The sequence below is a fragment of the Choloepus didactylus genome, chromosome 2, assembly GCF_015220235.1.
Source record: "Choloepus didactylus isolate mChoDid1 chromosome 2, mChoDid1.pri, whole genome shotgun sequence".
In the NCBI taxonomy this organism is placed as follows: Eukaryota; Metazoa; Chordata; class Mammalia; order Pilosa; family Megalonychidae; genus Choloepus; species Choloepus didactylus.
In genome coordinates, this window is record NC_051308.1 from 34,431,977 (window position 1) to 34,459,542 (window position 27,566).

At 38.3% G+C, this 27,566-nt stretch overlaps 1 protein-coding gene across 1 annotated transcript; it reads left to right on the forward strand.

The window, feature by feature from the left end:
• On the forward strand, positions 1 to 26,878 carry LBR (lamin B receptor). The gene is made up of 14 exons (XM_037822916.1): positions 1 to 124; positions 5,142 to 5,319; positions 6,973 to 7,176; positions 8,928 to 9,011; positions 9,264 to 9,456; positions 10,558 to 10,754; positions 12,640 to 12,694; positions 15,396 to 15,587; positions 16,661 to 16,764; positions 17,563 to 17,688; positions 19,524 to 19,692; positions 23,785 to 23,865; positions 23,964 to 24,086; positions 24,867 to 26,878. Exons 2-14 carry the CDS (start codon positions 5,155 to 5,157, stop codon positions 25,025 to 25,027), a joined length of 1,854 nt encoding a protein of 617 aa, XP_037678844.1. The 5' UTR covers positions 1 to 124; positions 5,142 to 5,154; the 3' UTR covers positions 25,028 to 26,878.
• Positions 26,879 to 27,566: the final 688 nt, after the last annotated feature.

A 27,566-nucleotide genomic window follows, 5' to 3' on the forward strand; every position in this document is an offset into this window, starting at 1 on the left:
CGCGGGACCGCGGGGGGCCAGAGCGCGAGAGCGCGGCCGCGTAGAGTCGCGCGCGCGGAACCGCCGCCGGGTTGCTGGGCGATTCTCCGGGAGGTGCTCGTGTTCCCGCCGGAGTCCGGCGCAGGTGGGCACCCTTGCCCCGCTCCCTGTGGCGCGGCGCGGCCTCGGAGGGCTGGCGGGGGCGGACTCGCGGGGCTGACGGGTGGGCCAGGGTCTCCGGGCGCCGGGCCTGGCGGCGGCCTCGCCCTCCCCTCCTTCCGGTCTGTCCCGGCCGCGGCTGGGGAGGCTCGAACCGCGCGCAGCCGGGCCCGTCCGGAAATGGAGCTGCCGGTTTTAAATTGCGGACGTCTCCCTCCATTTTGGATACGCCGCGCTGGTGTAAAATGATGTTGTCGCGGGAGGACTGATGTGTGGCCCCTTTGTCCCCGCCCTGCCGGAGCCGGCCTCCGCAGCCTCTCCGAGCGCCGTTTTGACAGATAACGTGGGTGGCTTGGTGGGTCCTGCATGTCGGGGAGGGAGGAAAGGGGCGCCAGCTTGGCGGGACTGGGAAGTGGAGTTGCGAAAGTTGACTTTAATTGGCGCTTGCTGTCACCGTCTTTGATCGTATCTGACGTCTCGGTTTGGTCATTGTCCCGTGCGGACTGCAGGGCCGCTCTCTTGGATGTGTTGAATTCTCTCGCCCGGTGTTTCTGCACACTCCTAAAACGCATATATAGGCAGGTTTTTTGTACTCCTGCTTTGGCTCGATCCTGCTTTTTCACTTTTTAAAGTTTTTATTTATTATGATTATTCTTCATAATGACAACCCTTCAGCAATCTCAAGGGGCACTTACTAAGCGCTTGATTGCACAGGGTCTTGATGCAAGCGCTTCACCAAAAATGATCGGCCTGGTCAGGAGTCACACAGTAGAAACACTAGGCAGCGCGTGGGTGACAAGGGCGCAGCCTTGCAGGAGTGTGCGGCGCTGACCTGCTCTGTGAGGCTCTGCGCCCGACCCGGGCCGGTAGACCACACGCCTGATCCCGGCCCTCAGGGACCTTCCAGTCTAGTGCGTAAATCTGTGACTTCAAATTGTAATAACCGCTGTGAAGGAAGGGATAGGGGCAGAGATAAAAGAGCAAGGGGTCCCGATTTGGGCCGGGTTCCTGGGCAACAAATAAGTATAGTTTAAATTTAGTTACTGAGAGCTGTCTGGGTAAGAGTGGGTAGGAGGGAAATGGGGGGCTACACATTGCCTTCAGGTATTTATATTACTTAGGGGAAAGTCAGGCCACCCTGCCTTTACAGCCAGGAGGGTGGCATTTCCTTTGCTATAGTGTAGCCGGGACACACGGCAAGACCAGGGGTTCCTCTTTGCATTCTACCTAGAGTAGGCCTCCAGTGGGCCCAGGTGTTGGAGGGAGGCAGGCAAAGGTTCATTTGTGCTTCCCTTTCACTGCCACATTTAGACCAATTTAGAAAAGTTTAGGACAGATGACCAAAGACACCTTGTAACACTATGATCAGCAGGGAATAGCAGCAGAACCTTTTGTCATGTTGATAAATAGTAACAGATTGAAGACAAAGTGTGTAAGGATTCTCCAAATGTGTGAGGATTTCTGGGCCAGTTGCCACTGAAGTTTTCAAGCATGTGGCATAATAGAGAAAAGCCTGAGGGTCCCCATATTTCCGTTGCTTACAGGAATGAGAATGTTTTGTTCAGTAATTAGAATTTTCTTTACAAACACATTTGGCTAAGTTGTCCCTTCTAAGGGAAGCCTCCTGTGTATCTTGACTCCCTTGTATGAGTGTATAATGACATGTGCAAATGTTATGGGGTTTTTGGGTCCTATCCTGACTAATTCATTTCCGTAGGAGATGATATTAGGATGTGATTGCACTGTATGGCACACATGACAATTGTGTGTGGATCTTGTGCAAAATGGCGATGCACGTAATGTTGCTGACTTCATCTTTTGGAACATTCGTTTATTTAAGATGGTGGGCGCCTAAGGACAGTGCTGGGTGTTTTATTTTGTTTTCCCAACTATCATATGGTCTAGCCCTAATTCGTAAGGCTTTTTAAAAAATTTCGCTTAGAGAGTTAACATATATCCACAGATGTCTTAATTTGTTTAGCCCAAAATATTTTATTTAACTGGTTAACCCAAAAATCTTTTTGGCATTGACCTGTGTTCAGTATTGTGCAGATATTGTGTATGTGCCAATAGAAAGATGCCAATAAAAATTTTAAAAAGATACAAAATTTGTTCCAGGGTGTTTCTAAAATGCAGGTAGCCCCTAAATCCTGAAGGGACTGTGCTGTAAAAGTTTGTAAAGAGTTGTGTGAAATTTGAAAGGCATCTTCATGGAGAAAGATGTGATTTGTGGATACTGCCCCAGGCTAGCCTTTCTAAACCCTGGTTCACCAGTGTACGAGAACTAGTACTAATAGCAGTGGTTTGATTTGGGGGGTCCAGGGAGGAGGAGGGGGCAGAAGAGAAGAGAAGATCGGAGGGAACCTTTACTTCCTCTTTCTTAGTATTTGGAGGCTCTGAGCTAAATGTTGAAATAAGCAAAACTTGCTGTTGTCATCTTCCCTTTTTGTGTCCCTCCCCCAAAGCCCGAGGTGCCCACTGTCCCCTGCTTCCCAAGTGCCCCTCAAGTGACTCCTCAGCTAGGCCTACTTAGTCCCCAAAGCTTCCGGGCTCCCTCTCCCCCTTCCGATTCAAACCCATTTATTACCCCGGTGATACTATCTTAGTTGGTGTTGGAAGACTGCAGCCTCTTTTACCTCATGTGTAAATGACTGACATCCTCTAATCCCCCGATAAGTAGTTGTATTTTCTTTCATCTCCCAACCTACCTACCTACCTGTCTAAACATGTGATGTTTATTAAGTTTGTTCTCAGGTGATTAAAGTGCAGAAATACGATAATAGGAAAGACTTTTTGGGGGGGAGGGGTGGGAAATGCAACTTTCTCCTTTCTTAACTCCATAGAATCTGCAAAAGCTTTTCTTAAATGCTGTTGCTATATAGTCAATTCTTCAGAGCAGCTGGGTGAGAAATGTGTTTTTCTGTTTTTAGATGATATATCAGAAATTAATTAGTTGGTTGCTTAGAGAGAGAGTACTTTAGGTGATATATCAGAAATTAATAGTTGGTTGTTCAGAGAGAGGGTACTTTTCTATTATATTCTCTGCTTCTTGAGTAGGCCCCAGCTGGTTAAGTCGGTGTAGGAGGTCGGAGGCATGGTTTTGTTGTGTGGAAATGTGAATCTGCTGGTTGGTGGAGGAAGAAACATTACTACTTAGGAGCTGGAAGCACCCACCAATCAGCTGACATTTGAAAAAGTGCAGTAAACGCTTCACGTGGGTGCCAATTCCTGCAGATTGCTTGTGGCTTCTTGGAGTGCTGCTTTTTTTTTTTTTTTTTTTTCCCATGGTTCTGTCAATTTTGTTTTAAATTCATTTTTTTTGAGATATATTCACATACCATGCACTCATACAAAACAAAGTGTACATTCAGTTGTTTATAGTACCATTATATAGGTTGTGCATTCATCACCAAAATTAATTTTTGACATTTTCATTACCACACACACAAAACTAATAAGAATAAAAATTAAAGTGAAAAAGAACAATTAAAGTAAAAAAGAATACTGGTTGCTCCCCCCCACACCCCCCACCCCCAATTTTTCTACTCATCCGTCCATAAACTAGACAAAGAGGAGTGTGGTCCATATGGCTTTCCCAGTCACATTGTCACCCCTCATAAGCTACATTTTTATACAATCATCTTCAAGATTTATGGGTTCTGGGTTGTAGTTTGATAGTTTCAGGTATTTACTGCTAGCTATTCCAATTCATTGGAACCTAAAAAGGGTTGTCTATATTGTGCGTAAGAGTGCCCACCAGAGTGACCTCTCGGCTCCTTTTGGAATCTCTCTGCCGCTGAAGCTTATTTCATTTCCTTTCACATCCCCCTTTTGGTCAAGAAGATGTTCTCCATCCCGCGATGCCGGCTCTACATTCCTCCCCGGGAGTCATATTCGACGTTGCCAGGGAGATTCACTCCCCTGGGTGTCTGATCCCACGTAGTGGGGAGGGCAGTGATTTCACTTGCCAAGTTGGCTTAGCTAGAGAGAGAGGGCCACATCTGAGCAACAAAGAGGCATTCGGGAGGAGGCTCTTAGGCACAATTATAGGCAGGTCTAGCCTCTCCTTTGCAGCAACAGTCTTTCCGAGAGCAAGTCCTGTGGTACAGGGCTCAGCCCATCAAACCACCAGTCCCCTCTGTCTGTGGGAGTGCTGCTTCTTAAAGGCTTCTTGGGCCATGTTTTGGTTCAGTAGAAAAAATGTTATGATTGGGGTCAATGTCTGCCATAGACTTAGGAGAGTCAAGTAGTGGGATGAGGGCCAGTTACGTGCTGGCCCAGGTAGGTAGTTGGCAGTTACTTGGTATATGCATTTGGGACCTTAGCTATAAGAATTGAAAGCTTTAGGAAAGAATCTCAAATTTGCTGTTCATCATAGATTTGGAATTATATTTCTTCTATTGGCAGGTTAAATATACATCTCTGATTTTTCCTAATCTGTTTCATAGTGTTTCTTATTTTCAATAGAGGTAATTTGTTGAATGTATAAGTGCATCTTTAAAGTTTTGTGAGAGTGTATAAAACTTCACAAATCACAAAATGTGTCCTTTGTAAGATTGTACCCTGATTTTTGATTAGCAAGAAATATGATCACTGTATGTAGGTAGCATTTTACACAGTGCAAATTGTTTGTTACCTATAATGCATTGTCATAATTAACCCTTAGTTGTTCCTACATGTACCACAGTGGCTAATTTATTCTATAGAAAGCAATTCCAGTGAGATGTGATAGAGCAGAAACAGCAATCTCTCTGTTGTCCTAACTCTGCTATATCATGCTGTTTGTTTTTATGTCCTTGGACCAAACAGTTTAACATCTTCAAGCTTCAGTTTTCTCATCTTTTAAATAAGTGCTTATATACCTTCTCCTCTGGAGGCCATTTTTGCTTGAAAATCTTGACCAGTTAAAAATTTTGGAAAGTACTATTTTAGCAATCAACCTGTGAAAAAAGACAAAAGCATGTGTGTACTGACTTCAAATTTTGTTCTTTAAAACTGTTCAGATAAATTTAGAAAATGCCAACTAGGAAATTTGCCAATGGTGAAGTGGTGAGAGGTCGATGGCCTGGGAGTTCACTTTATTATGAAGTAGAAATTCTGAGCCATGACAGCAACTCCCAGCTTTACACTGTGAAGTACAAAGATGGAACCGAACTTGAACTGAAAGAGAATGATATCAAGGTAAGAGCTTCTTTGGTTTTCCAGAGTGTGTTCATAATAAGCGGGAAATAGCTATAGGAATGGTTTTTAAGCTCAGAGGGGTCGCTGTTCTGGTTCTGCTTGGAGGAACAGGGTTGAGCTCCTGCTGTGTGTCAGACACTGATTTTGGTTCTGGGAATGTATGCATGAGGCATGGGGCTCCCAAGAAGCTCTTAGTCTGATGGGGGAGACACACACTTAACACTGACAGTTTCCCTGGATTTAATATGGGGTCCGTGATTGAAGTTTGCCGTTGGTGGTGTTGGAGCTCACAGAGGGTTGGGAAGGGCAGTGGGTTTCAGGAAGGTGACACCTGAGCTGAGTGCTAAGGACAAGGAGGAAAACTCACGTGGCTGGGGCTGCTTAACCTTAAGCAGAGGCTTTGGGGTGGTGGAGGAGGGACGCAGGCAGCCAAGTGCAGGAAGAGCGTGGTTGATGGCTGCCAGCTAGGAGGGTTAGGCAGGAGCCAGAATTGGAGGGGTTTTTACATTCCATGCTCAGGCATTTGGGCTTCATCCTGAACATTGAGGATTTAATCAGGAGATTAATGAAATTAGATTTGTATTTAGTGCAGAGCTTCTCAACCTATGTGGTGAGGGCTTGTCTTTTTAAAATATCTGATCCATGGTGTACAAAGACAGGTGGAATACCATGAAAATGGCAAAAAAGACATACAAAATAAAAGCCCTCAATGTTTATTATCAGATTCAGCAGACATAAAGTTGCTTTGTCAAAGTGCTAAAAAATTTCTAAATATCTATTCTCAGTTTTAGTTCTTAATTTATGGATCAGTAACAAACAGTTCTCGGACTGGTGGACTATGGATCAAACGTTGAGTGGTCTAAAAGAGGAGTTGGCAAACTTTTGAGTAAAGGGACAGATAGGAAATATTTTAGCTCTGTTGGTCATATAGTCTCTGCTGCAAGCAGCCCTAGGCAATATTTAACTGAATGGACATGACTGTGTTCCAATAAAACTTTATTTATGGAATTTGAATTTCATGTAATTTTCATGTGTCATGAAGTATTGTTCTTTTGATTTTTGTTTGTGCCCATTTAAAAATGTAAAATCCATTCTTAGCTTGTGGGTCTTATAAACAGGTGTGTGGGCAGGATTTGGCCTGGAGTATGGTTTGTGATCCCTGGTTAGACCACTGGTAGCCACTGGGAGTTGTGATTTGGAGCCCAGAAGGGCAAAGTAACGCATTGCTGAACAATCCAAGTTTCTACTTTGTTTTCAAGATCTGCTGCTGTGTTTTCTTCAGAGTGAATCTAGGGGGCCTAATTGTGTTTTTTTTGCTGACTTCTTTGGGCCTGTCTTAGTTTTTATCAGTGTGAATTGTAACTCTTTTTGTATGAGATAAATAGAAAAATTACAGCTAATTGGTTTAGGTACATTCATTTTATTGAAATGAGAATTAGTAGTGGAAAGGCTGTATTTGACTCATGACAGAAAGATTTTTATCGCAGCTTTTTTCATTGGCCTCATCTGATCGGTTCTCAGATCCCATGATTTCCGGGGATGGTTCTAGAGTTAATGGTAGCCATTGCTGCCTTTTACCCTCTACTAGTTTGGGTCTGTCTGTGTGTATTTATGACTGGTAGTAAAGCTCTTTTCCTCTTTCTTTCCTCTTAGCCTCTAACTTCCTTTAGGCAAAGGAAAAGTGGCTCTTCTTCAAGTTCTCCCTCCAGACGCCGAGGAAGTCGGTCAAGGTCACACTCCCGATCCCCTGCTCGGCCCCCCAAACCTTCCCACCGCTCCGCCTCTGCTTCCCACCAGGCCGACATTAAGGAAGCAAGGAAGGAAATATTGGAAGTTAAATTGACGCCACTGGTTTTGGTATTTGTATTTTGGAGATCTTTATCCGAACACAGTAGTTTGTCTGTTTAAAAAACTGAATTGCCACAGGCTTCCTCTTTATTTACAAATTTACTCAAATTATTTGCTGTTAATAACGTAAAAATGTCACTACACAATCAGTTGCATAGATGTAATTTTATAAGTCAGCTCTCTTATTTTTTCTTTCTAAATTTTCACTATTGTAAATAAATAATCTTATACAGCATCTGATTGCTTCCTTAGGATGCATTCTCACAAGTGGAACTGATCAAATGACTAGAGCAGATTTGATGCTTTGGATACATATTGCCAAATTGCTTGGAGAAAGTTTATATTGGCATCAATAATGTATAAACACCCAGGTTTTCATGCTTAGTAGTATCATAATAATTTTTTAACCGAAGTGATTGCCAAAGGTTTTAAACTCACTGTTTTAATTTGATAATTGCTGGTGAGTTTAAACATTTTTGTCTATTAGTAGCTCTCTCTTAGCCTCCCTCAGTTAGGTGACTCAGTTTAAGGAATAGGTGCTGCATGCTACTTTCTGTTACACTTTAATTTTTAGCATTTTGTGACAGTTATATTTTTACAGTGTAACCTGGTGGCCCAAGAGCCACGGTGTATACATTGTGGATTGAGGACAGCATGTTGCATTTCAGAAACCATACTTATGCTGTGTGTAGCTTTGAACATCATTGTGGGTTTTTTTGACTCCTAATTATGATCTTTTGCCTCCCTGTGAGCGTATCCTGTCACCTTATGTTTATACATTTAATATAATGGATGGTTTAGGGCTGGTAGATAGCTGCGTTACAGGATTACATTTGTGGTTGCTATAGATTATATACTGGGCATTTGAAAAACAGGGAAGTTGAGTGTACCTTCTAGGTGGGTCCATTTGCTGCTAAATGATTCATAGGCACTTAAGTGAACTTCAGTTTGTGCTGACTATTATCACTGCTCGGTTAAGACCTTGCTTTGAACTAGAACTTGATATTACATTAGTGCTGTTCTCTGTCAGTTGACCTCCAAAGGATATACTTATGTTCTTAATTTGTTTTTCTCGTATTGTTTTGTAATTTAATTAGTGTTATAATTTGACAGTGATTTATAAAGGAGCAAAGTGACAAATTTCAGCCATACATGGCTGGAAAAATCTTCTGCAAGCTAACATACTTCCCATGTTCAGTCTGAGAGGAAATTCCTACCACTGCTTGAAGAGAATGTGTATTCAAGGAAATAGATGGAGTTTGGAGAATGGATGTAGGAAGGGAAAATTTGAAGTTAGATAAAAACCAGTCATTACAAAGTTCAGAAAATAGGCAGTTTCTAAGTTATTAGTAATGTTCTGTTAGTACCCACTATTCTAAATTGCCCATTATTGTCTACTTTGGGAAAGTGAATGTCTTTATCTCCTTTTTAATGAATAGATTTATCAATTTTTACTTTATCTGCTTCTCACGGTAAATATTGTTAAAGAGTATTTGTCATTGAACAATGAAATTATAATGTTCAGTTTAGTCATGGCATTTAAAAGACAACCGAAATCTATGCTGTAAGATCTAGTCTTTTGTAGATTGGGAAGTTCTAGTCAATGTATACCTTTTCATTTTTAAAGTAGGCTGAAATTCTTTGGAAATTCTTGGTCTGTTTTAATTGCTTGATTTCATGGGGGTAAATTTTTACTGCCATGTTCTGTTCTAATAGACTATGGTTCTTATGATTAAAACATTTTATATTCTTCAATTTAGAAGCCCTTTGGAAATAGCATCAGCAGATATAATGGGGAGCCTGAGCACATAGAGAGGAACGACATACCCCACAAAAATGTGCAGGTACGAGCATTCATTTTTGTCTCAGGTAAATTTTTTCTTTGTTAAAGTTACTCCTTAATGAAGCACCTTAAAAATCATAATTCCTTGTACTCTTCTCTAAACTTCTATCCTTAAGTTGTTTAGAGTGAATGTAATTTAACTTTTTTCTTATATTATAGTAAATAGCTATTAGTTAGTAGTGATTAGTTAATGTGTAGCATTAGTGATAATTGTTGGTTACAGATATTTAGTATTTTTATTTTTTTTAATTAGGAAAAAGTACATTTTCCACAAGAAAGTAGTTATATATCTCCACAGTATAGCCTTCGTCCAAGAAGAGAAGAGAACAAATTTAAAGAAATAGATTCTAAGGAAGAAAAATTCGTTACAAAAGGACCTGCATCATTGAAAACCTTTGAAGTGACAAACACACAGACAAAGGATTTGGAGTTTGGAGGAGTACTTGGTAGGCATTAGAACCTGGGTTAGGGAGGGTGGGTGGCGTGGGTTAGGGAGGGTGGGTGGCGTGGGTGAGTGAGCTATAAGGGTGGGGTGGGTGAGCTATAAGGGAGACAAGAAAGGCCTCTCTGTGAAGAAATCTGATGTAAGCAAGGTAATGAGTCAGGTGAAAATCTGGGGTACAGCAAATGCAAAGGCCTGAAGGGGGAGTATTTTGGGGCATGACCATGAATAGAAAGGATGCCACTGTGGCTGTATTTAAAACTTTTGGCAACTTCTTAATAGGTTTTGAGCAGAGAAGTGCAGAGAAGTGATGAAAGGAAGGTTGATCAGACATTCCTTTACAGGAAGGATGGTAAATGATTAGGGGCAGGGAAATCTGCTAATAATCGGGCCTGAGAGGACTAGGACCTGGCTTTGGCGGTAGCAGTGGGAATAAGCTGCATACGTAACATGGGATCATGGTGTCTGCTCTACCTGCTGGATGGTTGATTAATGGGAGTCAGAGATCTGAAGTGTTCAGAGGTTTGGGGTTATTAAGCGAGTGGGACTGGTAAAATTTTATGAGACAGTAAATGCAGAAACTTCTTAGCTAAATGGTTCACCATCCTGCATGGCTTAATTTGTTTGTGTTTTCTAAGCTACAACTCTTCTAGCTAGCTGGTTGCTAGCTGCTGTTAAAGAAGGTATTCATCAGCCATCACTTACAATCTGTGCGTGTGCTGTGTGAATGTGATACTATTTCAATTGTTAGAAGGTTAAAGATACTAAGTTTTTTTCTTTTTAAAATTAGACTGATAATTTTCGGATGTTCTGATCTCTGGTTTGTCTGGAGTTTCAACAGTTTTGCTCCATAGAGTTTGCGTTTTAAAGATTTTAGGGCTTGGCTTCTGAAGCTGAATGTAGCTCTTCAGTGTTGGGCAGCCTGCCCCTTTACTACTCTAAAGCCCACTGGGGGTGAGAGGTAGAGATTAGGACTTGTTGATGGTACATTAGAAATTGATCAAACAGCTAGCCAGACTTGAGCTCTGACCTTAAAAAACCAACTGGTTCTTTAAAAAATGAAGCTGGATTAAAATTTGAGCCTTGACTGTTTATCTGTTTGCAGGTGCGTCTTTCATCATGCTCAGCCTGCCTGCTTTCCTCTTCCTGTTGCTATTGATGTGCAGACAGGCAGACCCCAGACTTCTGAATTTTCCTCCTCCTTTGCCAGCTTTGCATGATTTATGGGAAACCAGAGTGTTGGGGGTCTACCTTTTCTGGTTTTTTCTTCAAGCTCTGTTCTACCTACTGCCGATTGGAAAGGTAAGTTTTTGTTAGTAGGGCGATGTTGTGAGAATTTCCTCCCTCTCCCATGTTTATAGAAATAAGCTTATATAAAACAGTTGTTTTAAGGTTAGGAGCTGTCCTTGGTCATTACTACCAAAATGTACTTAGTTTTGTTGAGCCATACTCCTTGTGAACTGTAACACTTGCTTATTAAGCAGAACTTTAAAGATTCGATGGGGATTTCTTATGTAGCTTTCCAAACCAAATAGAAAAGAATAGGCTGAGTCATCTAAAATGCTGAACTTAAGAATAAGCTAATTTGCAAAATATCCTGACTGATGGTAGGGGAAAACGTTTTTTTTCTTCAGTATGTGTCATTTCAGGTGCAGAATTTAAATTATCCATAGATAGGATATTGAGCTCAAATGGACTTTATGCTGTTTTTTACTTTTTTTGTTTAATATCGTGAGAGCTGATTTTCATCCCTTTCAGAAATTTGTTGTCAAAAGGACATTTTATTTTCTTTTAAAACTCATGTCATATCTTTAAATTTGTCTCCATTGCTTAGTGTAGTTTTTTCTTCTTTGAGTAGAATAATTTACTTGGATATGTTTAAAGTAACATGAGATTCCCTAAGCAATAAATAATTTATTAAAGATCTTACCCTTAGGGCTTTACAAGTTTGCCAACTGTCTGTAAACCAAAGGATCATTTTGCCAGTGAGAGGAGGATAGTGCTGCATGTTTTAAGTACTTTGGCATCTTACCATACCATTATTGGCTGTAGCAAGGATTTTTGTGATATGGACCTGAAGACATTTTTGTGGTGAGGCTTTACAGTCAGATTCACAAATTCAGATTAATTCAGGGTAAGGCCAGTTCAAACTAGGTATTTATTAGGAAAAGCAGTTTTGGTGATTGAAAATATATATAGTCACAGACTAAAGCTTAACTCATCATTCATTAGACACCTTTAATAGATAAGGATCGTTTGAAATTAGCATGTGGGGTTTTGCTAATCCTATGATATCAGAAGGGTCTACGTTTCCCCTCCTGGGTTCCCTTTCATAGCTAATCAAAGGATAAAGTAGTTTAGCCCAAGACAGATGATACCATATTAGTATTTTACAGTTTTAAAATGAATTGCTGCATTTCTGGTTAGTTATTTTTGGGAGTAAAATGTGTATGCTATTTGGCAACTGGACTTTTTATTTTAACTCACCCACTTCAAGTTGTGTATTTCTTGAGTGCCTTTTGTATGTTTATCACTGTGCTAAAGGCTGTTGGTGATTCCATATGAGATGAAATGATCCCAACCTGTGAAGTACTCATTGGTCTCTTATTGTTAATAAAAGAATAACATGAAATGACTAAATAACTGGATGAGTGTAGATGTATAAATAGCAGAGCAGGTTAAGCAGATGAGTACATATCCTCAAATAGAGCATGGACCGTAGTAGACTGGGAAAACCTGTGATATAAAATTGAACTTCAGATATGTGGGGTAGAACCTACAGAAAGGGACTCCATGAATGTAAAATCAAGGACTTTGTACCCTCTTTTGTGAGCAGTGGAAGCCCTGAGAGACTTTAGAGCTAGGGGTTGACTAGATATAAAGGTATTTAAAGCACATTTAGTCTCCTAGTGGAACAGAGGATACCTAGGGGAGAGGTAAGGTGGAATATTGGATTCATCTCAGTACACTGAGAAGTGATAACTAGGCTTATATTTACGATAAATTCCTGAGGGTGGGATTGGCTTCGTCAAAGGGTTTGCCATTAAGGTTTTTGAAATGTGCTACTAAATTTCCTTAAGAATGATCTTCTTTTATAGGCATATTGAAATTTAAGTACTGTTAGAAGGTATGTAAAGGATGGTAAAGTGTTATGCTTTCTTAATTTTTAATTTTTTTTTCTTTTAAGGTTGTAGAAGGAATGCCTCTTGTTAATGGAAGACGACTCAAGTATAGATTGAATGGTGATTATTTTTTTTAAGGACTTGTGTTGATGATAGCTTATGCTTTTGAGTGTTGTATTGAAACTGTAAATGCTGACTGCACCAGAGTAATAAATTATAAATGATCTTTTAGTAGTCAGAAGGACCTGCAAATAAACTGCTTACACTTGCAGCCAGGATGTAAAAATTTTGCCATATAGAGCAATATAGCTCCTTAGTCACTCTTTCCCATTATACTCTCTTAATTTTCTTGGTAGCATTTATCACTATTTGAAATAATTTCTCTCTTCGTATTTTACTATTTGGAGTCATTTCTATGGTCAGGAAGGCCTATGCTAATGTGGGTTTCTGGCTACTCCTGCTTTCAACTACCCACTCTCACCTTGCTCACGTTGTTCCAGCCAGTTGGCTTCTGGGCTCTCTCTTAAATATGTGTCACACTCTGTCTTCTCAGGACTTTTGCCTGGAAAACTTTCCCCCCAAATACCTGATGGCTGGCTTCTTCATCTCCATCATGTCTCTGTTCAAATGTTAATTCTTCAGAGAAGTGTTCAGGTCACTTTCTGTCTCTTACTTTGTTCTGTTTTTCTCTATGGCAGTTATCCCTTCCTGACATAGATGTATTTGGCTGTTCAGTGTGGGTCTCCCTCACTAGTATGTAGCTTCGTGGCCTGGGACTTGGTTGTGTTTACTTATGGTGCCCTTGGTGCCAGGAAAACTGCTGGGCACCTAGGAGGCACTTCTATGTGAGCAGTGACTGGGTATAGTGGTCTCGTGGAGATCTCCAGAAACGAGCAGACATTGCTCCCTCTTGATCTGGGTACCCCCCATAGGAGGCGTACATGCTAAGGGGATCAGTCCAACTTTGCCATTCAACAACTTTGATAAAGTATACTTTAAATTGCTCTTAAGGAATATATCTGCATTGTAGTTATCTTAAACAGGTTTCCATTTTACTAGAGTGAGCAGAGTTTATTTCCTTTTCTTGGTAATTACATTATAAATTTTAATTCTTGGCCTTTTTTATCTTACCAAGTCTTACTTTTCTTTTTAACTTTGTAACATTTTTTGTTCAATAACTTTTCTAGCACCCAGTCTCTGAAATCACTCTACTGGGCTCTAAAAAGAAAGCAGAAAATATGTTAGACATTTTCTGCCTTTCAGTGCTGAGCGTATAAAGCATCTAACCCAGCTCAGTGCCTGACCCCATGGTGGATGCTTAATACCTATTTCCTGCTCCTATCAGATTTTTCATTTGCTTTTACCAAATTCCTTAGCTGATGGAGCAGGATTTAGGATCTTTGACATACTTCTCTCTAATGTTAGGTGCAGCAGCAGTGAAACTGACAATCTGGTGTTCTGCAGTTTTCTCTTTAGGGCAGAAAACTTTTCTGTCTTTTCTAATAATCTTGTTTTATTTTTTTAGTATCCCTTTGGAGGGGTACTGTATGTTCAGAGATTGAACAAAGTACTTGGACATGTAGCTGTTAGAGTGGAAAGTGAATGGATTAGATGCTTGATCCTTTTTTTAAAAAGAATTCCTTATCTAATTACTATGGTATTAGTATTATGAGATTTATTTTTATGAGATTTTTCCATTATAAATTAGGCCTAATAAATTTTGAATGATAAATTTTAATCTGCATAGGCTAGAGACTAAAAAACTGCTTTATCTATCACTGATTTTCTTTAGTATTCATAAATTTTGTGAAATTAAAATGAATATTTTAAAAAGGTGGAGAAGAAGTTGAAAGTAGTATACTCTTTGGGAGTAAACCTGATATGTGAGAAATGGTGGATTTAAATAATAAATTAGAGATGACCATTGTACTTTACAAAACTTTTATGTTAGAATTCTTATAAATAATAGCTACCTCTTTTCTCTGTTTGACTCTTTATCCAAATATAATTTGATGCCATCGTTGGAACACAGCTCTTGCAGGCACTCAGCTCCCAAAAGCAAAACTCTTTCTTTAGCCAAAAGGAAAAGCGGCTAATCCACTGATCCTCTCTCCATGTCTGTTGGTTAGTGTCAGAGGCCTCCTGTGGGGCCTCGAGGGTGCTTTTTAATTTGGAATGGAAAGTGTGCATCTCTGGTTGCAGGGGTCCCCATTGGATGTCTCCCACTAACTGGCTCTGTTCGGGTCCCTGCCTGGCCTTGGGGGGCATTTGTCTTGTGGCCTCTGCTTTGAGGGTGGGGTCTTGCTTGAGGTCTGTGTTCTGGGTCTTTAAAAATCATAATTGACCAAGGTAGTTCAAGTAAAAATATTTATAATTTCATAGCTGCCAAGATTGTCCTACCATTAGATAACGGCATTAGACTTTAAAATGTGTGTTTGGCCCAGCTCTGTGGATACTTAGCCATTTGACTTTGGGCTTGAGAGTTTGGATTATGTGATTTCTGAGGTTCCTTTCAGGTTTTTTAACAGCAAGTTTCTATGCATTCCCTTTCAGCTTTCCCTTAATTTAAAGAGATGATGACTATAATAAAAAAGAATAGTTTAAGTGTATTAAAATATTTGAAAAATTGTGTGAGAGATGCGGTATTTTACATTGAAGATTATATCTCGGGCATTTAGTATTTGCATATTTGTGTGTATTTGAATAATGAAATTAATATATTAATTAAAAATAATATTGTTTCATAATGGTATAAATCTTGTATGACCTCTTGAGTTAACATGAATTTTTTGCCTCTTTCTTTTTTTTTTTTTCTTTTAAGGATTCTATGCTTTTCTCCTGACATCTACAATCATTGGAGCATCTGTCTTCTGGGGCATAGAGCTTTATTACGTGTACAATCATTTCCTTCAGTTTGCAGTTGCAGCTATTGTTTTCTCTGTAGTCCTGAGCATTTACCTCTATGCACGGTCTTTGAAAGTACCCAGAGATGAACTGTCACCTGCCAACTCTGGTGAGCAATATTAAAATGGGTCGTGGACATGTGCATCCCAGAGCCTCCTGTCAGCCGTTTCTGGACTTGAGTAGACTTCATTTTTGGGAGATAAGGAGAATAAGAAAAAATAAAAAGATGAAGAAAAACTTAAGGAGTAATAAATTTAAAGGAAAAAACTTTGATTTTTCCTCGTACTTTCCTATTCTTTTCTTTTCTTAGTCATTTGACTGTAAAACATTTTAGTAACTTGGAGGCAGCTGCCCTTTCAGTGGGCTAGCTACCCCCAAATGCTCGCAGTCCCACCCATTTACTCTTATCTCTTAACACCAGGCTGCTCCCCTCCCTGGCGATTTGCCAGGCTTTGGTACAATTGAATTGTTGCCCCTGGAGAGGAGACAACAGTGCAGTTTTTTTTTTTTAATGTTTAAAATTCTGAGCTCATAATAAACTTTATTGTGACAAAGTGATCTGTTGGTTTAGATAACTGAAAATTTTCATCAAAATTTTATGAGATTAATGAGCTAGGTTTGAATATTGCTTAATTATAGAGAAATTTTATTTGCACAATCATATAGTTGGCAAACAATAAATGTTTCTTGCATTGAATTGAGTGTCATTTGACGGGCTGTGTCAAAGAATTCAAAGAATTTGTGTGAACTTTTCTCCTACTGAGCTAGAACATTTAGTTGTAGAAGTAGAAAACAAGTAGAGTACAATAAAAGTAGGAGAGATTTGTAGCCACTTGCTGAAGAAAATTTGGAAGATACAAAAAGAAAGCATCTATTTGAACTTAAAGAGTATAGAGAACAATTTGAGAATAAAGGGATTTAGATCTATATGAATGTGTGAAGAATAGCTTAGTGTTTGATTATTTGGTTTGGTTTTGGTGGTGGCTTCGGAATTATAGTATTTTGTTTTTTTGTGTTTTTCTGATTATAGAATTAATACATGCTTCTTACTTAAACACAACTAACAAACCATCAAAACCCAGGAAAGTATAAAAAAAATAAAAATCACTGGTAAACAGTGCAGTTTTAAAGCATCATTATTGGTTTAGAATACTGTTTGGATAAAATCTTTTCCCTTCCCAGGAAATGCTGTCTATGATTTCTTCATTGGCCGTGAATTAAATCCTCGAATTGGTACTTTTGATCTCAAATACTTTTGTGAATTGCGCCCTGGATTGATTGGATGGGTAGGTCCTTTTTTTTTTCAATTTTTAATTTAATTTTTAAAAGTTTTAATATAAGTTTTAATTTCAAGACTAGTACAAGTTAGTCTTGCATTTGGAATTGTAGACAGATTTAACTAAGCAGTACATCCTATATTTTTAGGAATAATCATAGCTTTCTGTTAATATCTATTTGAAACAGTGTTTTCTTACTGTAAGTATAATCCAGAAGTTTGAGATGCCCTGTTATAGGTTATTAAAAATTAAGGAGTTTGGCTTTGTTCCGTTTTGGTTATATCAGTTTATATTTGTGTAGGAAAGTGGTAGTGTAGATGAATTCATTTAAGAAAAAAATGTCTTCTTCCCCTTTAGCAAAAATATTTTGAACTAATTTTAGATAAGGGAAAGTTACAAAAATAGAGCAAAGAGTTCCCTCATGTCCCTCATCCCACTTCCCCTCTAGGCTGCACTAATTCCTTAGTCTTTCCTTGTCTTTCATGACCTTGACTCTCTTGCTGAGCACTGTTGAGTTATTTTGTAGAGTGTCTCTCAGTTTAGGTTAGTCCAGTGTTTTCTCTTGACTGGAGTGAGGTTATGCAGTTTTGGCAACAGTACCACAAGAACGATTTTATGTCCCTCTCAAGGGCTGCATTGCATCAGGGGCTCCATGATGTTGATATGTTTTGTTATCAGTGGGGTTTCCTTGGAGAAGGTGGTGTCTGCTAGATTTCTCAGCTGTGAAGTTACAGGTTTTTCCCTTTGTAGTTGCTAAGTATCTCTAGGGAGATTCCTCGAGACTGTTCTTTCCTCCTTTGTTTTCAGGTTGTTATTAATCTGGTGATGCTTTTGGCTGAGATGAAATTACAGGATCGTGCTACTCCATCCTTAGCAATGGTTTTGGTTAACAGTTTCCAGCTCTTATACGTGGTGGATGCTCTTTGGAACGAGGTAATTAATTTTAAGAGCAGAGGTCTTGGGGTCAGACAGATGTGTGTGTGGGTGGGTGACCGACCTCCGAGCCTCAGCTTCTCACGTACAATGTGAGAGCAACACAGCGTGCCTCACAGGGCTGTTGCGAGGGTTAAATGAGACAGCCTCTGGGAAGCACGTGGCCATTGCACACAGTGGACATGCACACATGGCGTCTATGGCCAGTTTTGAGGAATTTGTGAACACCTCATTGTACATCAGCTTCTCTTTTAGGTGCTTGATATTTAAGGTCTGTGGATCTTGGCTTTTGGTTTTGTGGGTCTACTCATATAAATAAAGTTCATTTTCTTAGTTATTTCTTGACATGAAAATGGATGGACAGGTTATCATCAAATTAGGATGGTATTTTTTGGATTGCCAGGAAGCAGCTTCTTCTTAATTAATGGGGAAAATATTTTATTGTTGATGTGTTCAAAATACAAAGAGCAACTTAATCAGATGGCTATACAATCAGAAATCATGATATATTGAAGAAGCCAGTTTAAATAAAGCTGAGTTTCTAGCTCATGGCTTTTCTCAGACATTGAAAATCATCAGTGTTTTTTGTTACTTGAAGACTGGAAAAGGTCTTCTTGGCTCAATTAAACATAATGAGTCTGAACCTAAGGGCCTAGATTTTGTGACATAACTTAATTTCACACCCCCTAATGCCCTTCATATGCTTTTTAACCATTTGTATATCCTCTTTGGAAAATTGTTTATCTACGTCTTTTGCCCATTCTGTTTTTCTGTTCAATGGCCTTTTTGCTTTCTTTTTAGAAAACAAAGAAACAAACAAAAAAACTCTTTGTATAAGTTGAGGTATCACACTCCTTTTCTTTAACCTAGAATTTTGTATAATTTTTAAATAGAGTTTATACTATTGTAATTTTATGCATCTTTGTTGTATACTGGAGTTAGAAGCAATTGAGGGACACTCTTAGCCCAGCCTTCTAGTGCTGTCTCTACAACCCAGTCTGGCCTTCATCCTTGTAGGTCCAGAGGTGATCTGGTTGAGGAAACTTGCTCATGCTAACCAAATCCACGCAAGAGTAATCCACTTGATTAATTTACCATGAGAAGTGAAGCAGTTGATTTACCATGTTACCAGGTTGCTTGTTTTCTTCTGCAGAAAATCTATATGAAAAGCCAAGTTGTGATCAGAGATTATGTTAGTGTGCATGGAATTGAAACAGAGGGAGTTGGCAATCTTATTATTCCTTCAGCAAACATATTTTGAACACTTTTTACTCCATGGCGGGCACTGTGCTCAGTGCTGGGATGATAAAAGTGAAACACATGGTTCCTATCTTTTAGAGACTAATAGAGAAAGACTGACTTAGACAACTACAGTGCAATAAGATACTTGCTTGTATGTTAATACAAGTGGGGAGGTAGCATCTAAGAAGTACCTGTGTCTATGGGGGAGGGGTCAAGGAAGGTGGCACGTGGGGGGTGGGGGGCAGTGCTCAAGCTGGGGTTGGAGGAGGGTGTGCCAGGCCGAGGGAGTAGCCTGGGTAAAGGCCTGGAGGCATACGAGGCAGTTTGGAGGTCTCTTATTTCAGGATCCTAGAGCTGAGAGTGTGGAGTGACCAGTGGTGGAGCTGGCACAATGGCTTAGTGTGATGTACATGCTGCCAGGGGAAACAGATTCCTTGTTAAAAAAACTTTAAAAAAATTTCGGTTGTTGTACCTCCCATAGCCCCTTTGTACATTGACTGTGTATAACCAATACTTTATTTGAATAGTTTAATAAACTTGGAATCTTTTTCCCCCAAACTTTTTCCTTTTTTTTTCTCCCTTTGTCTTCATAGGAAGCTTTATTGACCACCATGGACATTATCCATGATGGATTTGGATTCATGCTGGCTTTTGGAGATTTAGTGTGGGTTCCATTTATCTACAGCTTCCAAGCCTTTTATTTAGTCAGTCATCCACATGAAGTGTCTTGGCCAGTTGCTTCTCTAATTGTTGCTCTGAAACGTAAGTATTAATTTCATTCTCTGAATATTAGATATTATGTACTGAACCTCGTGCCTCTGATAGCTACCAATTTATAACATGTCCTCTTAAATGGCTGTAATTAGCTCAAGATTGAAGTAATTTTTGATGGACGAGTAATAAAAAGGGTTTTGTGTCTTGCAAAAAGATGGATGCTTCGTACTTAGGTTCTTCATCAGTAGCTCTCTAAATAGGTCGTTGATAACAAACCAACCTGTTTTTATATTTAATAAATTTAATTTGAATTAATAAGTTAATTTAAAATGTAAATTTAATTGTTTTAGCAGTGATTCACCTTCTCTGTTGAATGCTTGCTTTCTTTTCTTTAAATTTTAATGTAATTTTATTGAGATATATTCACATACCATACAGTCATCCAAAGTGTACAATCAGTTGTTCACAGTACCATCATATAGTTGTGCATTCATCATCAGAATCAATCCTTGAACATTTTCATTACTCCAAAATATAAGAATAAAAAATAAAGTAAGAAAGAACATCCAGAACATCCCATACCCCTCCTCAGCCCCCATTGTTCATTTACCTTTTTTAATGCAGTTTTATTGGGATAATAGCCACACACCCTACAGTCATCCATAGTGTACAATCAGTTATTCACAGCACCATCATACAGTTGTGCATTCATCACCAGAATCAAATTTTGAACCTTTTCCTTACTCCAAAAAAATAAAAATAAATGTGAAAAAGAATACCCAAAACTTTCCATCCCCTCTGTCCCACCCTATTCTTCACTTAATTTTTGTCCCCATTTTTCCACTCGTCTCTCCATACACTGGATAAAGAGAGTGTGAGCCACAAGGTTTTCACAATCACACAGTCACGCTATACAAGCTACATAGTTATACAATCTGGTTTTGGTATTAGAGTGATATTAGCTTCATAAAATGAATTAGGTACTGTTCCATTTTCTTCAATTTTTGGAAAGAGTTTAAGTAGTAATGGTGTCAGTTCTTTTTGGAAAGTTCGGTAGAATTCCCCTATAAAACCACCTGGCCCTGGGGTTTTATTTGTAAAGGAGGCTTTTTAGTAACTGATTGGCTCTCTTGTGATTGGTTTGTTGAGATCTTCTATTTCTTCTCTATTCAGTCTAGGTAGTTCGTGTGTTTCCAGGAAATTATCCATTTTCTCTAAATTATCTAGTTTGTTGCCATAGAATTGTTCATAATATACTCTTATATGTTTTTTTTAATTTCTTCAGGATCTGTAGTAATATTTCCCCTCTCATTTATGGTTTTATTTATTTGGGTCTTCTCTCTTTTTGACTTTGTCAGTCTAGCTGAGGATTTGTCAATCTTCTTGATCTTCTCAAAGAACTAACTTTTGGTTTTATTGATTCTCTAGATTTTTTTTTGGTTCTCTGTATCATTTATTTCTGTTTTAATCCTTGTTATTTCTTTTCTTCTACTTGTTTTAGGATTAGTTTGCTGATCATTTTCTAGCTTCTTCAGTTGTTCCATCAGTTCTTTGATTTTAGCTCTTTCTCCCTTTTTAATATATGCATTTAGAGCTATAAATTTCCCCCTCAGTACCCCCTTTGCTTTTATCCCATAAGTTTTGATATATTGTGCTCTCATTTTCATTTGTCTCTAGATAAATAGCAATTTCTCTTGTAATTTTTCTTTGACTGACTGATTGTTTAGGAGTGTGTTGTTTAACTTCCAGATATTTGTGATTGTTCTGGTTCTTTGATAGTTATTAACTTCTAGTGCATTCCATTGTGGTCAGAGAATGTGTGTTGAATAATTTCAATCTTTTTCAATTTATTGAGGCTTGTTTTATACACCAGCATATGATCTATTCTGGAGAAGGTTCCATGAGCACTGGAGAAGAATGTATATCTTGGTAATTTGGGATGTAATATTCTATATATATGTCTTTTAAGTCTAATTAGTTTATCACATTGTTTAGGTTCTCAGTTTCCTTATTGGTCTTCTGTCTTGTTGATCTATCTGTAGGAGAGAGTGATGTATTGAAGTCTCCCACAATTATTGTGGAAACATCTATTGCTTCCTTCAGTTTTGCCAGTGTTTGTCTCATGTACTTTGGAGCACCATGATTGGGTGCATGAACGATTTTTATTTCTTCTTGGTGAATTGTCCCTTTTATTAGTATATAGTGGCCTTCTTTGTCCCTTATAACATCCTTGGATTTAAAGTCTATTTTATCTGAAATTAGTATTGCCACCCCTGCTGTCTTTTGGCTGTAGCATGCGTGGAATATTTTTTCCATCCTTTCACTTTCAATTTCTTTATGTTGCTAGGTCTAAGATGAGTCTCTTGTAAACAACGTATTGATGGTTCATATTTTTAATCTCTTCTGCCAGTCTGTATATTTTAATTGGGGAGTTTAATCCATTCACATTCAATGCTTTTACTGTGAAGGCAGTTCTTGAATCAGCCATCTTATCCTTCGGTTTTTATTTGTCAGATCTGTTTTTTCCCCTCTCTCTCTTTATTTCCTTTAAGGTACCCTTACTAATAATACTCTTCAGTTCTATACCCCTCTCCAGACCTCTCTGTCCTCTCTTTTTTTCTCAACCAGTAGAGCTCCCCTTAGTATTTTTGTAGGGCGGGTCTCTTGTTAACAAATTCTCTCAGCATTTGTTTGTGAAGTTTTTAATTCTGGATAAAGAATTCTTGGCTGGCAACTTTTCTCTTTCAGAATTGTAAATATGTCATACCACTGCCTTCTTGCATCCCTGGTGCCCACTGAATAGTCAGTACTCAATCTTACGTTGTTTCCCTTGTATGTAATGAATTGCTTCTCTCTTACTGCTTTCAGAACTTTTTCCTTCTCTTCAGCATTTGACAATCTGATCAGGATATGTTTTGGAGTGGGTTTATTTGGATTTATTCTAGTTGGAGTTTGTCGGCCATCTTTGTTTTGCATATTTATGTCATTTCAGAAGGTTGGGAAATTTTCCCCAACAGTGTCTTTGAATATTCTTCCTAGTCCTTTACTCCTCTCTTTCCCTTCTGGAACACCAATGATTCTTATGTTTGTGTAGTTTATATTGTCCATCATATCCCTGAGATCCATTTCATGTTTTTCGATTTTTTTCACCTTTTGTTCTTTTGTGTTTTTACTTTCCGTCATACTATCCTTGAGTTTACTAATTTGTTCCTCTGCCTCTTCAAATCTGGTGTTATATGTCTCAAGAATATTTTTAATTTGATCAACAGTATCTTTTATTTCCATAAGATCCACTATATTTTTTATTAGTCTTGCAAATTCTTCTTTATGCTGTCCTAGGGGCTTCTTCATGTCCTTTATATCCTGAGCCATAATGTTGTTGTTTGCGAGTACTTTGATTAATTGCTCTGGGTTCTGTGTCTCCTCTGGCTTTTTCATTTGGACATTTGGGTTATCCATATTTTCTAGTTTCTTCATATACTTTGTAATTTTCTGTTGTTTTTGGCCTTTTGACATTTGCTTATCTTGATAGGGTTCTTTTAGAATATGCAGAATTATTTGAACATTTATCTCTAATTTGAGAGCACTACAGTTTGGTGGGGTGCACTTTCCTGACCTACCATCAGATGGCGCTCCTGATCCACTTTTTACCCTTAAGCCAGTTCTCAACTTCGTTTATGTACTGAGTGGGGGCCCAAACCATGTGGAAGTCCAATCAATGCACCAGTATTCTGTGTGCACTGGGGACTGTCAGTCCTGTGGGTGGGGGTGGGGTGGGTGCTGTGCAGTTTGGCAGGGAATCCGCTCCAGGACCCAGCGGTCCTGGCCGCTCCCGAGGAGGCTGCAGGTGGAGCATTCTGAGGCCGCAGAGCTGCGTGTCTAACCTTCCAGCTCGAATGCCCCTCTGTTCCTCTCTGCCATGCGCTCATGAATTCCTGGGATTGGGGGAGGGTTCCCGGATAGTTATCTTTTGACATTCTGGAATTGAGAGTTTTTGAATTGTTTGTGAAAACTCAGACTATTCTTTGGTTTGGAAATTTCCTCAGAGCGTAGAAATAATCTCTAAATGAAATTACCTATGAATTTTAAATAGTATATCTAAGTTATTAACATATATAATATGTATTTTTAAAATTACAGTTTGTGGGTATGTTATCTTCCGATGTGCGAATTCTCAGAAAAATGCATTCCGGAAAAATCCTACTGATCCAAAGCTTGCGCGTAAGTATTGCTTTTTATTTACATTATTTCTGTTGTGTAAAGATTTCATGTTTCTGTTTGTTTAAAGATTAAAATGTGTTTTTTTTTTTTAAATATAGATTTAAAAACCATTCAGACTTCAACGGGGAAAAATCTTCTAGTTTCTGGATGGTGGGGCTTTGTTCGCCACCCCAATTACCTGGGTGATCTCATTATGGCCCTGGCTTGGTCCCTTCCGTGCGGTGAGTGTTTAAGAAGAGTGCTCATTTGTGCTTCAGCCCCTGCAAAATGGATGGGTCCTTTGTTGGGATAAAGGGTCAATGTGAGTCTTTGTGTCAAGCTCCTCTTGATCTGGGAGCTCTTTTCTTGTATATGTAACGTGTCATTTATCCAGCTTCTGAGGGGAGTTAGGAATTCAGAGAAGCTTAAATTTTTTGCTTCTACAAGCAAAACTTAAAATATTGAATTGTGACTGATAGCTTTTTTCTAAGACTTTACCCACTATCCCTACCTTTATAAGCAGGATGTATGGAAATTAATATAGCTTTTTGTTCATGACTCACTGTCTACCGAGTAGATTCTGAAAAACTGATTCTTAAGAAGAAAAGAAATTCATTTTTATTTGTTTTCTGTGGCAGCCTCACCAGTGTTTTGGTAGTTTGGCCCACATTCAGCAGTGCTCCCTGTTTTCTCGCACCCCATGTGGCTGTGGTGAATGGCAGTTTTTCTTCACTGAGAATGGAAGGAGAAGAAATGGAGATATTTGCATTATATATGAGGAAAAATGTTCTGATTGTGATGGATTGTTATAATGGGTTAATCAGTGTTCTCTGAGTAGCTTTTAATTCAAGTACTACTTTCTGCCACATACCAGTGGGATTCTATGATGTAGTTTAGTTGTTTTCACCATGATTGGAGAAAAAGAAGTTCATTTTTGGAGGATTTGGGGGAAAGCAGGAGAAACTTTATGTTGTGTAGTATTAATAAAAATTTCTAATACTGTTTACTATTATTATCCACAGGTTTTAATCATATTTTGCCTTACTTCTATGTGATTTATTTCACTATGTTGCTTATCCACCGAGAAGTTCGTGATGAATACCATTGCAAAAAGAAATATGGCCTGGCTTGGGAAAAGTACTGTCAGCGTGTGCCATACCGTATATTTCCATACATTTACTAATTTTCTTCTATTGTATTTTTAAAATGCCTTTGCAAATTCTAGCTTCCATTTGCAAAAACAGAAATAGAAAAATCCCAAACAAACCTTCTTCCATTGCACTGACAGGATCTGTAAGTTTTCTGTTGCTTTTTGAGTCAGGACTAGAGAACCAAGTCATAAGTCTTTTTAATATAGCCATGTTTATTTTTATTAAAACAACACAATGAAAAATTTGAGGATGTTAGGATTTGCCTTTTAGCAGGAAATTTTCAATCCTTAAAAATCTGAAAACAGAAGATAGTCTTATGACTGAAAAGATTACTTTAATGTTTATAGTTTTAAATTTTCAAATTTCGATTTTTTTTTTTTTTGCCTGTTGGTTTTCCCTCAATGAAAACACTTTTAAAATACATTTTTTTAGATTACGTTAGAGCATTGAATTTTCATTTATTTCCTTTTCATTAAATCATTTTCTAGTTACATGATTTGAAAGTGAAAACCGGTCCTATATTAAATGCTGTATGTGAAAAGGAATGAGAGATTATTAGCAGACACTGTTTTAAGGGGACCATTAGTAGCAGTTGTCTTAACTTTGACTTCTAAAACTGCTTTTGAAAATGTAAATACATAGCTTACTTGTATGTAATATATGGTGACTTCATATTTTTCTGTACAGTATTTTGAATGTGTGATAATTGTCAAGGCTAAGTGTTTTTTAACAAAAAAAATTCAGTATTTTAAATTAAGTTTTGTAAAGTATTACATTTGTGAATTAAAAATTTTGAAACAATTAGAATTCATTTAATATTGTATAGAAGATGCTATTAAAACATAGGAAGGGTATTTTTCTTAATCCAAAGTTTGTGAATTTGGCTTTGCTACCTCAATTGCAGGTGTTTGTTTGCCTTTATAAACTGTTGCAAATAGAAAAAATAGAATAAATATATATTTTTGGAGTAACATCACTATTTAAACATTTTTACAGATTGGTGTTTGAAAATTTGCCACTTCAGGCTAATATTTTTCTATGTTTTTGACTTTTTAAGTTAAACATGTTTTTGCTACTGTTTAGTTCATGCAGTTTATACTGTATTTTGTATATCCTTTATATTTAAAAACCTTTACCCCCTGTAAAGGAGTGTTCTGTTCATCTTTAGAAGTCTATTCATTTAAAAACAATTCAAGGGAATAGTTTAAATTAGTTTCTCTCTTTTAGTTTAATACTTGTGTATAAGGTAGCTTTAGCCTTCACTATATTCTAGTGAAGTTGATATAATCTCATTTATTAATTGTCCTATAATGGAACAGTAGCAAATTCACTAAGCTTTTGTATTAAAAAGTTAAATTGTTCTCAATATCTTAAACATAGGGGAATCTCATAAATATAGTGTGTATGTTTGGGTTTTAATTAATACATTTTATATATGAGCCATTTAGATATGCAGTGTTCATTCTACATTGCAATTTGAAGTGTTTGTAATTTAGCGTATGTTAATGTGATCATGAAATAGGTTTGCTCTAGCATTCTGCAGCCTATGGCCTTTAAACATTGTTTTGGTGAAATGTCAGTGTTTTGTTAGTACTGGTGTATGCATGCAGTTTTGTATGCTTTTCTTCTGGCATCAGAAAGTGATGTCCCAGCATATTCTGTACCAGATCAACAAGGAATCTTTGGGGGAGAAGGAAGGACATTTAATTCTTTACCTGGTAATGAAGAGCCCTTTACTACCACAGTGCTGCAGTTTTTGGATAATATGAGCTACAACTTGTTTTTAATTTTGTTTTTGACATGTTTATTTGAGAAGTAGAAGTTTTATAATGAAGTTTTAAGTTTGAAATAAAGTTGAAAATAAAAACATGTTGCTTTGATCACTTTAGAGCTTCATTTATCTTGCCTGGAACTCTGGGGACGTGCAGACTAGACAGGAGCCCTTAGATTACCACCCCCTGCCCCACCTTCAGTTTTCTAGGACCATTTGTTTGGGATTCCCCTGGACCAGAGGGAATTCAAGAGGCAAACTGGGCCCCGTGGCCCACGGATGTTTCTGTCAAGGCTCTCAGAATGTTGGCGCTTAAGAGGCTAGTTGGTGAGCCCAGCTCCCAGAAAATGGTCGTATATTTAGTATTTGTGTTGAGAACATAGAGAAATAATAAAAGCCATCATAGATTCAGTATCACTTTCTAATGAATTTTATTAATCATAAGAGCATCTGTGTCCATTTGAAAGAAAATACACATGTGTGACGTGCGTGAGAGACTGCAGTCAGTGCTTGGTGCTCGTTTGGGTTTGCCCATGGTGGCTGGACATCTTGGTGACCCCATCATTTGATAGACTGGTACTCTCAGTCTCTCCAGTTCCCTTCCCAGTGTCACATTACACATTACATCACAGAAAGTGGATGTGTCAGAACATGTACCAGTACCAACCAGTAGGTTAAAAACATCACATGTGATTCATATATTGGTCTTTACTTTTGTCTTGTTTGGCGAAAAGGCCTTGTATGCTGGTAGTTTCTGTAAATCATGTATTGATTTAGCAAATTATGAATAATTTCTAAAA